An 11,833-nucleotide genomic window follows, 5' to 3' on the forward strand; every position below is an offset into this window, starting at 1 on the left:
GATGTACAGTAGAATGAAGCAAATTTATGATGGAAAGTACAAAACTAAGTTGTTTTCTCCTGCCAGCAGATGGCACTTGAATGGCAAGGATGTGAAAGCCCTCCTGCATGGTTTTCTCTTCGGGGTGCCCATGATTTGTTTCTCAATTTTTATTGTTTCTTGCTTTTGAAGTGTAAGCCACCCAGAGTTGTTTAGAGTTGGGCAGCCTCTAAATTAATTTATTAATTGAATTAAACAGGGAAATCTATCAACTGCTGTCCTTAACTTGTTCCACATTAAAACAGTGAGGATAGCACCACTTGCTGTCCATTGTTTTCTAGGGCAGAATAGGAATTGGTGATGTGGGCATTGTAGATTATGTTGGCATACTTTTCTGCCAGCTCACAAACCAAAGGATAACACTGTGCGTTGAGCAATCTTCCCAGGTCAATATGGAGTATTGACTCCATATACTGTATATGGATTTTTTTTCTTTTTTATTGTAAACTTTCTGGAGAATTAGATCTTCAACCAGCTCCTCCTAAGAACCAGTGGGTTTTGTCACAATTTGGCACTGTTTTCAACTGTCCCTCAAACTTTCTTTAGGTTCCCCCTCTAAATTATATAAATTATAGTTCAGACAAGTCTGTGCACAAGTCCTAAAATAACATTTTGGGAAATAAGCCCCTTTTTCAGTAATACATCCAAATAAAAGCTGCTCCATTTCATAATCAGATGTCATTATGAACTTTTCCAACATCACAATTTAAAACAGAGTAGCAAAACAAGTTTTGACCTATGGGCATAAAATCTCAAAGGCCACTTTTGAGAGATGCTTCTGTATATATCTGTACACAGCACTGTTCTATTCCATGGGTAGAGTGATAAATCTCATGTACTAAGAGTAAACTCAGAATGGAAATATATTTTTGATTTTCATTTTTTAATACCTGTTAAAAGGCCGTCTTCTCTGTTCTGAGGTCAGACTATACACCCCTCTTTCTTTTTTCTTTTAAAATTTCAGAGTGGACAATGCCTTTTGCTATTTTTTTTCCAACCCCAGATAAATGTCTTCTATTTCTTTTCCTGTATTTTGGTGCTCTTGGGAGAATACGAAATGGAATAGATTATGCTACAGCCATAACATATCCATCACGCCATTTCCTTTAAGAGTAAGCAATGCTATCCAGAGCACAGAAAGGGAGCAAGAAACAGCAAGCAACAGCAGCAGCAGAAGACAATGAATCATAGCTAAATCTAGTTTACCCCAATATCATGCCTCTCTGTCCCTTTCTATCCTTGCAAGCCATGTTTGCTTTTAACACACCCACACTCTAAAGCAGGGTTTCTCAACCTTGGCAACTGGAAGACATGTGGACTTCAACTCCCAGAATTCCCCAGCCAGCACGCTGGGGAGTCCACACGTCTTCCAGTTGCCAAGGTTAAGAAACTCTGCTCTAAATCATACATGTTTTTGTTCCTAATATTACAGTCCTCCTCACCTGAGACTTGGTACATATAACGGACTCTCCTTTATCCCCCCATTTTTACAGCCACACCGCTGCTTCGCCCTTTGCCGTAGTCTTAGAACCCCCTGCTTTCCTTGAGGGTAGACATCCAGGCTGCAATAGAATCCTAATTCTTCATGCAGTCTCATCATGCTGCCATTTGCTTCTGGGAGCTGTGGGGCTTTGCTTGACTTTCCTTCACTTTTCTGTCCAACAGCCACCCTTCAGTTGTTTCTGTGGCCCTTACCTTACCCTCCAATGGAGGAAAAGGAAAACTCTTTTTACTGATGCAGAAGGGTTCCATTCCATATAAAAGAGGGGTCCAGACAACTGCCTAGGAGTGTGCGATCTGTCTCTCTGATGCTTCAGAGTTCCAGATGAGCTCTCTGTTCTGTGGACTAGAGCAGGGGACCAGTACCGGTCCATGGCCTGTTAGGAACCGGGCCTCACAGCAGGAGGTGAGTGGTGGGCAAGTGAGCAGATTTACAGCCTGAGTGTTTACAGCTGCTCCCCATTGCTCGCGTTACCACCTGAGCTCCGCCTCCTGTCAGAGGAAGCAAGCCCATTGGCTGCTATCTCCAAGCGGCGCGAAGAAAAAAGAATAAAAGGTCGGGAAAAAGAGAAGGCACTTGAATCATCCCAAAACCATCCCCCTGCACCCTCCCCCAAGTCCATGGAAAAATTGTCTTCCATGAAACCGGTCCCTGGTGCCAAAAAGGTTGGGAACCACTGGACTAGAGCTTCAATCCTTGGAACATTGAAGTCAAAGCCCTTGCATAGCATTGTGCTACAGGTGTCAGAGGGTTTATTTATTTTATTCTATTTTGTTTTATGCTTTTCAGAAACTGCCAGAGAAGGAGACAAGCTACAGTGAGTATCTCTCCCAAGCTGACTGTTTTACCTTCACAAACTGTTGTTACTCTTTTTATCTCTTATCCCCTGATTCTGTGTATTTTGCCTCTCCTTCTGTACAGTGAAGGATGTTTACCCTTTATGCCAGTGTTTTTCAAACAAAGCAACTTTAAGACGTGTGGGCTGGGGAATTCTGGGAGTTGAAGTCCACTCATCTTAAAGCTGCCAAGTTTGAAAAACGCTGCCTTATGGGTCGCAAAGTATAATATATACATGTGTGTAATCTGTTAGCTGGTTGATTAGAAACAGGGAGTTGTTTTCTTTTTAAAGCAGGAAATCTTTCATCACTTCATAGCTGCTACAGTAATATTGTGATGATCATAATGTCGATGTTGTTAATAATAATAATAATAATAATAATAATAATAATAATAATAATAATTTGTTCTATTTCTTTTTATTGATGGCTTAGCTGAGTTTACAGGACCACCCAAAAAGCCACCCAGGCTTGGAGCTCAGGTATATAATTGGTCCTTATTTTTACTATCTGTCTCCTCCTCATATGAAGCCAGAACTGAAGCAGTTCACACAAGAGATGCACTGTGATTATCTAAATGTCTTAACTGATCTATCCTCACACTGGGAGGAAAGATGAGAAAACTCCCAGTGGGAATGAATAAAATTTCTTTCAAAACAGTTTCCAACTGTTTAGTAACTAGGGTAGTCCGTTCCTTCTGTTACTGTAACCTTGCAGTTAGAGTAGTATCAGTATTCATGATTTTGGTTTCCTGGGGTGGACTGCTTCAAAGGGCTGACATAAATCTTGCAAGTGGGAAAGGGCTTCCCCCCTCCCTGCCTTTATACAGCAGAGAACTAGGGAGGATCAATTCTGAGACGCTTTCTCAAATTACACTTCGGGTTTGGACTCAAGATTTCGTTTGTCAGACCACTGTCCAGGCTGCGGCTCTTCCTCCCATCTCTCAAGATTATTTTCACAGCCCATTAAATTTACAGTTCCAGCCTTGTTTCTTTGTTAACGTAGCACTCAGGTAACAAGCGTAACAGATACACAAAGGTCTCAGAGAAATGCCTTGCACCGTGCATTGGTGCTGAAAAAGCTCCCTTCCTTGAAATGCTGAGAAGCATCCTGTGAAAGGCTCAGCATGGCCACTGCCCTGGCTTTCCTGGGTGTCTCCATATTTCTGTGTGTAGCTTTGCTGAAAGTTCCAGGGAAATGTCTTGTACACATGCAGGTTAGGAAAGCATTCACAGCACTTGCTGCAACCCTTTCAGAGGATGCAGCTCCCTCTACACTTTGAGAAAGGGCCCTCTGTTTATGCCAACGATCTTGCAAAGTGCCCTTTCCAGTGTTTCTCACAAGCTTAGTGAACCCTGACCAAAAGTGGTGCAAAAATGGGCCACCAGAGGAGGAGATAATAACATGCTTGGAGGAATCCCAGAATTGGTAGAAGTCCAATAGAATCTTTAAAAATCCATACACCTAAAGAGAAAAAATAAAAATTCTAATGGATGGTATTGAGTATGCTCAGTAGTATGGAACTTTGGATATCAGTTGGAAATGAAATACAGACATTTTCTGTTAGGCCCTCTCTTGCATTGTTTTATTGTTATCTTTCGTCAATTTGGAAGTCCTCCTGAATCCAAAGCCTGTGCTACATTGTAATAAAATAAGTAAAAAGGGTGATTAACAAGAATAATAAAGGATAATGAAGAGGAATGCCTCTGGGTTGGGGGAACACTTACTGGACAGTAACTTTGTACCCCCTTTTCAGATGTCCCTGCAGCCGACTCCCACAGCCAATCTCGATCGAACAGATGATGCTGTGTACAGTGATGTCATGGGGCTGGTGAAGGCTGTTCTGCGGTTGAAGAATGAAGTCAGCAACCATCCACCTGAGCGATATATTCTGGTTGTTAAGGTAATACAATACTACTTTCATTTGACCCAACCCTGAACAAGTTCTCAGAATGGTATCTATCCCAGGAAAGAAAGCAGTGAGGTGTATAGCAAAAACATGAGACTGTCCTAAAGAAGAAACCAATCTAAGCCCATGCAATAAAAGGATCCAGAAATAACAGGAAGGAACAAGCAAAGGATCCAGTTGCTGGAACTAAGTAGTAGGGTAGCTGCTGGAGTACTCTGCTAGGACTTGGAAAGTCAGTGCTATCATTTTAGGAAGTACCAGGTCAGAGTTGGCTGAGTTGTAAGAATCATTAAGGCAATGGGGAGGGTAAGAGAGGCCTAGCAGAAGCTCAGAAAAACCACAAAGGCAAGCTAGACATATGCTGTAGGCAAAGGGTTGGCAAACTTTTTTCAGGTCTCACAATCTGTTAATTAAAAAAAAAATCCACAGTCCCAAATCAAAAGGCAAAGCTGTAGTGATAGAAAATTGGGTGTGTTCAAAAGAATATTTATTTGTATATTTGCCCTCAGTCTTTCACAGAACTCATCACGTTCTCAAAGGGTTCTGCATAACACAATTTGCATAACCTACTCTAGGCAGTTATTTTCTAGAACGCTTCTCCCATTCACATGAGTTCCAGATCTAGTTAGAACCTTTATTGCAAGAACCAAAATAGCTAGGAGAATTTTCATTCTGACTTTTTCTTTTTGCAGGATGTGGGTCTTTCTCTTCGAAAACTCATTGGGAGTGTGGATGACATCCTTCCAGCTCTACCTGCATCCTCGCGCACTGAGGTGAATCATGCTCAACAATGAGTCCTTTTGGTTCCTAAGTGAGACCATCCCCCTTAAAACTCAGGAATGATCGGATATGGGCCTGCCATCCTTGGCTAACTTATGGCAGGAGATTGTAGCCAATTATAAGGAACCTTTTCTTTGAAATCCTGTATCTAATAGTCCATGTAGAGTGCTAGGAGATTGTAGCCAATTATAAGGAACCTTTTCTTTGAAATCCTGTATCTAATAGTCCATGTAGAGTGCTAGAACTGAGCAGAGATCAAAGGCAGTGGCAAAGAGTTTGCTTGATCTGCAGAAGGTCCAAGATTCGATCCTTGGTATCATCTCTTTAAAGAAATCAGGTAACTTTTAACCCAAGACTTGGAAAGGACCTATTCTGGGAATCAGTAGTATACCCAGAAGATACCTAGATGGCATATGTGAAACTACTGCTTATGAGAATACACAATTCTGAGCTACCAGTTTTGTATCAGTATTTTATCTCAGCATAAAGAAGCTTTTAATATGCTGACAGTAATTGGTAGTTGAGATTCTGTTTGTTAATCTGTTTTGAAATATTTAATTAAATATCCTTTTGAATTTTGAGGAGTATTACCCGTTTTCCTAAACCCCAAAGCAAGTAAATATGGAATCAGGTGTTTCACCAAAATGGTGAATGGGTTTGTCTCAAAACACCCTGTTAAAACTGGCCTTGAAATAATACTGGATTTAATTGCTACCTATCCCTATTTGTTTCCCATTGGCAGATTGAGGGTACCCAGAAGCTCCTAAATAAGGACCTTGCAGAACTGATCAACAAGATGCGTTTGGCTCAGCAGAATGCTATGACCTCATTGAGCGAGGAATGCAAGCGCCAGATGTTAACAGCTTCACATACTCTGGCTGTGGATGCAAAGAATCTCCTGGATGCTGTTGACCAAGCCAAGATGAGAGCCAACCTTGTGAAGGTCTCTTTTGAGTGACCAAGAGGGCTGACTTATGTTTTTTTTTAAATATCCCTTTACAACTTCCAGATCCTCTCCCCCACCCTGCCTCACCAAAAACTGCTTGTGTCTTTGATTTTGTCATGTCTGTCTTCTGAGAGCAATGGAGAAGCCATGTTCAGGGCAGGGAAGAGACTTTTTTCCAGTGTTCTGTGGACAATGCTGCTAAGGGGCACTGTGTGCATGATGGGATCCTAGTCGCATGATAAGGATTGTTTCAACCAAACTTTGAACTCTGAATCTGCACCAGTAGTCCCATCATAGAAAGTGACTTCCGTAAACATTCTGCTTCCTTTGACAGTACCTCTGGCATCAAGCGATACAGTCTGTCTCACTATGAAAGGAATCAAAGGCAGGGGTGGGTGGGGTGGCTTGTGAACCCTTACACTGTTCTCAGGATAAGCCAAAAAATGACAGGTAAGATTACTCCTTGGTTGATCCAAGGGTTCTAAAGGCCTAGTGTGGGAGAATGTGTTTGCTAGGTCTTGCTGCATCTATTTTGATTGAAGATATTCCCATGGCGATACTGGTTCTTCAGAAGAGACTGTTTGCATCTTTCTGTGTTGTATAGAAACATATATTTAATGGCCATGTCTGAATGTGTGCACCCTCCCTAAATCCTCTTCTCCTAATAGCCTCATTTATTGAACTTGAGATGACTTTTGAACCAGTTTAAACAATAGATCTCTCTGTCAGTTAAGCAGATCCAAATAAATATATAAAGCCATAAGAAGCACAGAAGGACATCAGAATTTAAGAAGTTGGAGGTGTTTCAGTCACTATGAATCTGTTAATTTGAAAGGCGCCACAAGATACCTGTAGCCATGACAGTCTTTCTGGCTTTTTAGATATAAGGCTGCAATTTTAGATGCAAATGACATCAGTACAGCTGAAGGGTGGAATGCACATATCTTCCCTCCCCTTATAAATACAGATCAAACACAGATCTGATCCCATATTTGCTACTGAATTATAATTTAAAATTTAAGTTTCCTGGTAAGCATTGACATTAAACATGCCTCATAAATACGGGGCTTAAATTTTGCCACTGAAATTGAAGTTTTTGTTGAAAACAACATTTTGAAGGATTGGAAGCCATTAATATATTTCTAATTCCATTGTCTTGAATGCAGTATCCCATCCCTGAAAGATAGGGGAGAGGGGGGCTGGGGAAGGTGCCTAAGAAATGGACAAGGTAAATTTGTCCTAGGTGAGGTCAGCACAGCTTATCCATATTTCTTCATAATATTATCTTTATGTGTTTTAAAAAAGAAACAAGTTTAGAAAACTTTGTTTGCTATGTGGGTTTTGACCAGAAAACTAAAGCAATGTTGTTTATTTTGCCTGAGATAAATGAAATACAAAACTCCAGTGGCTGATCTTCCATTTCTTCATCAAGAATGACTGTTTTTTAGCTAGAGACCTGATGTGGTGCCATAATGTAGTGTCAGGCTTTACTGTTTGCACACAAGAGGCTGCGATTTTGGTCCCTGACATTTTCCAGATGAAAATGCTCTAGGGCTGGGAAGACCCCCTGCCTGCAACCTGGAGAGCCATTGCAGGTGTAGTCACTCCATTAGTATGTCAGACAAAGGGCTTGATAGCGACTATCTGCAACAATAATGTAGCTCCTATGGTTACAGTAATGTAGTGGCAACTCTGCACGAATTTGCTTGGGCCTTCAGCTTATTATAACTTCCAGCATTATTGACAGAGGCCCAAGCTACTTCTGATTCAAACGTATCGTATGTAGTCTGCTTATGATACTTTGCTATATTCACTAGATTCAGGGAGAATTAGAACATACAGACATTTTGGGTTGCTCGTCAAGCCCAGTATTGGTGGTCTCAAGTTGTCTTACGCTGCAGAGCCAATTGTTTTCTGAACCCCATAAATTGCACTCTAGGCAAATGCAAAGGTGTATGCGTATTACTTTGGACTCCAGTGCAAATTCTCCAAGCAGATAGCAAAGCTGCACAAAAATACAGATGACTCATATTAAGGGTCAGATTTTCCAAGTATAGGACTTAAAGGCCAGGGGAAAAGACTTAAAACAAGGTTGGTTATGCTAGATTTTTTAAAAATGTTTTATATTTACTTGCTGTTGGAAATCTCTTGACAAATTACTGATCCCTGGAATTACCCGGCATGGTGGGGAAAAGGTTTTTGGACATTTTTAAATGCTTGAGGGTATTTTAAAGAGTGAAATCAATGACTTAATCACCCCTGCAGAAAATTGGGCATTTTTCCAAACTTGCTGGTGAGTGAGGGGGTTATTAAGGGACAATATGAATATCTTACGCTTCTGCAATATTTATAGAGCCATAATACCCCTTAAAACTTAGCACCAAGCAAAATGGTCCTGTTGATTTTAGTGACAACATGAGGTCACTGGTCACCTACATCCACCGCCCCAAAATGTTTTAAAGTGGCTCCCAAACTACTGCCTGCTCCTGTGTTATGGCTCAGCCTTATATATGAACCAGGCCAAAAAGTGATTAAATTGGCTGCGTGGGTCCCCATGTGTCTGCATCCCAGCAAGGAGATGAAGAATACCACCAAGTGCACAACTCAAGTGACATTTTTGCTACAGAAGCCAACAGAGGCAAGATCACTCAGCAATTTGGGGAGGGGGACGGGGTTCTCAATGGAAAGAATGCAAATTCTACTTCCTGAAGTTTTGCAAAAGCAGCATTTTAAAAAAATAGATTGTACATGTGTTGTTCTATCTCCAGTATTGCACTGTGATGAACCAGTAAAATGATTTGCAAACTATGTCTGCTCTCAGGAGTCGGCTCGCAGCCGTCTCAGGCAGCACACGTTCCACTTGTCTTCATCCTCCCCGAATCCGCCTTGCCTGACAAAGAGGACCCGAGGACACTGATACTGGGACTCCTGGTCAATCATCAAGGATGACAGATTGCCGGGAGAGGGAACCGCAGCAAAGGAAAAAGCAATTGCCACCCGTCAAAACGAAGGGTGTTCTCTCCACCCACCCACCCCCATGATATTTGCAAATATCTTTTTTGGCCTCCAATTCAAAGCAAAATATTTGAAGTCTCTGTGCTATTCAGGAGTTACTCAGTTTTCTCTAACTACAAACTGCATGCATTCCTCATGCTCACAAGTTTCTCTCAGATTTGAAGGATAGAATATGATGTTCAGAAAGCCAGGTTTTTAGAACAAGACTTTGTTCCTGTCCCCCAGATTTAAAGAGATGGGTGTAAAAAGCAAGAGGAAGCCTATAGGCAAATCACAGAAGGAGAACTTAGCATCCGAGGAAAAGAGGATGTTTGGTGTGATTTCACAAGAGACTTTGCACACCTGAAATCTCTGTGTTTCACCAACAGGAAATGCCACATCCAGAATGATTCAAGTCTGAGAATCTGCACCAATGAATGAGTCATCTAATTTCCATGCATAATGACAGCAGTTAACCAAGGAGTGAGTTAGGATTACTGAAGCTCAAGCTTGCTTTTGTTTAAATATAGCATTCAAACCCCCTCCAATGTGGCGCCCTCCAAATGTACCAGACTACAAGTCCCATCATCCCCAGCCAGCACAGCCTTTGATCAGTGTTTTTTCCCCAACATATCTTTAACAAAAATCACATTGGGGGAAGTTGCTATGCCATAACAGAACACTGGTTAGAGCTGCTATTAAGGCCTACCTGGTGGCGATAAGGGTGGCGAAGTGTCAATACTTCTCTGCCCTTATTGCATCTGCAGAATGCCACCCAACAGCCCTGTTTAAAATCACACAATCTCTGTTGGGGAAGGTGGGCACAGTGACCCACCTACAGGGCTGTGTAGAGGAGTTTTTGGAGCATCTGCAAGACAAAATTGCTCGGATCCGTTCTACGTTAGATTCCAAGCATGAGGCATGGTCTGTGGAGATACCAAGGGATCGTACTTACCATGTTATCTGGGAACAGTTTGATCCTGTTGGACCTGAGGAAGTGGACAAGATCCTCCGGACTGTAAATGCCACCACTTGTCATCTAGACCCATGTCCCTCCTGGCTGGTAAAAGCAGCTCGGGAGGTGACATGTGGCTGGGTCCAGGCAATGGTCAATACATCCTTGAGGGAGGGGGTGTTTCTAACTGCCTTTAAGGAGGCACTGGTACATCCCCTCCTCAAGAAACCATCATTGGACCCTACTATACTGGATAATTTTCGTCCAGTCTCCCACCTCCCCTTTTGGGGGAAAGTGGTTGAGAAAGTGGTGGCATTACAGCTCCAGAGGGTTCTGGAGGAAACGGATTATCTGGACCCCTTTCAGTCAGCTTTCAGGCCCGGATATGGGAAGGAAACAGCATTGGTCGCGCTAATGGATGATCTCTGGTGGGAGCAGGATGGGGCTAGTGCATCCATCCTTGCTCTTCTTGACCTCTCAGCAGCTTTCAATACCATCCGCCATGGTATCCTTTTGAGTCGGCTCAGGGAGTTGGAGGTGGGTAGCGTAGTTCTACACTGGTTCACCTCCTTCCTCCAGGGCCGGTCCCAATCGGTGGTGATAGGGAGTGAGAGCTCCGACCCTCGACCCCTCCTTTGTGGGGTGCCGCAGGGTTCGGTTCTCTCTCCTCTCCTATTCAACATCTACATGAAACTGCTGGATGAGATCATCCGTCATCATGGGATGAGGTATCATCAGTATGCTGACGATACTCAATTATGTATCTCCATCCCAGGTGAGGTAAGGGATGCCATAGCTGCCCTTTCCAGGTGCCTGGGGGCTGTAGGGGCCTGGATGGGGAACAACAGGCTTCAGCTGAACCCTGGTAAGACAGAGTGGCTGTGGGTTAAGGGATCTTCCGTATCCGGGACTTTGTCATCTTTGGTTCTGGATGGGGTTGCACTGCCCCAGACAGACCCGGTGCGTAACTTGGGGGTCCTCGTGGACTCACAGCTCCTGCTCAAAGAGCAGGTGGCAGCCATGGCCAGAAGGGCCTTTCCACAGCTTGTGCACCAGTTATGCCCTTTCCTGGATCAGGAGGCCCTTCGAGCAGTCATTCATGCCCTTGTTCTCTCAGATAGACTACTGCGATGCGCTCTACATGGGGCTACCCTTGAAGAGTATCCGGAAGCTTCAGCTGGTCCAGAATGCGGCTGCGTGGGTTATTTTTGGCGCCCCTAAAAGGGCGCACATAACACCTTTGCTACACGAGCTTCATTGAATACCAGTCTGCTTCCGGATCCAATTCAAGGTGTTGGTTATCACCTATAAAGCCCCATATGGCATGGGACCGGGTTACTTAAGCACCTGCCTCTTCCCCGCTTCATCAGCCCGTCCCACCCAATCATGCAGAGAGGGCATGCTACGGGCCCCATCGATAAGAGAATTCCATCTGGCGGGGTCGAGGAGGCGGGCCTTCTCTGCAGTAGCACCCGCCCTCTGGAACACCTTGCCCCCAGAGGTGAGATTAGCCCCATCGCTCCTAACCTTCCAGAGGAAGTTGAAGACCTGGCTCTGCCACCGGGCTTGGGGCAGGGAGGAGAATAGTCATACTTGGGGCTGGCTAGTGCCTTGAAGTGCCCCTCCTATGCAATGACTGAATGAGATCACAGCCATCTGGATTTTATTATATTTGGTAGTTCTGTGAAATTGTTTTATAGTGTGTTTTGTATTGAAGTTTTATTATATATTTATTGTTTTATATTGTAAACCACCCAGAGTTCCTCCGCTCGGAGGAGATGAACGGTGACAAATTTGATTGATAAATAAATGAGGAACAGAACCCAGGAGCCAATAAGTTAGAAATACTTTTACTTTCATTAGCAGTGGGACC

General features: G+C 43.2%; 1 protein-coding gene across 8 annotated transcripts in view; it reads left to right on the forward strand.

The window, feature by feature from the left end:
* PTK2B (protein tyrosine kinase 2 beta) overlaps nt 1-7,415 on the forward strand; it is a 94,376-nt gene extending 86,961 nt beyond the window's left edge. For 5 of the 8 annotated variants that reach the window (XM_063300421.1, XM_063300454.1, XM_063300437.1 and 2 more), the window contains 5 exons: nt 2,330-2,357; nt 2,803-2,858; nt 4,133-4,279; nt 4,978-5,058; nt 5,808-7,415. In XM_063300421.1, the coding sequence (XP_063156491.1) occupies nt 2,330-2,357; nt 2,803-2,858; nt 4,133-4,279; nt 4,978-5,058; nt 5,808-6,023 (528 nt within the window). In that variant the 3' untranslated portion in view covers nt 6,024-7,415. The remainder of the gene's footprint in view (nt 1-2,329; nt 2,358-2,802; nt 2,859-4,132; nt 4,280-4,977; nt 5,059-5,807) is intronic. The other 3 variants (XM_063300470.1, XM_063300428.1, XM_063300445.1) reach the window with 1 other exon arrangement.
* The last annotated feature ends 4,418 nt before the right edge of the window (nt 7,416-11,833 follow it).

Source organism: Candoia aspera, chromosome 1, assembly GCF_035149785.1.
Source record: "Candoia aspera isolate rCanAsp1 chromosome 1, rCanAsp1.hap2, whole genome shotgun sequence".
NCBI lineage: Eukaryota > Metazoa > Chordata > Lepidosauria > Squamata > Boidae > Candoia > Candoia aspera.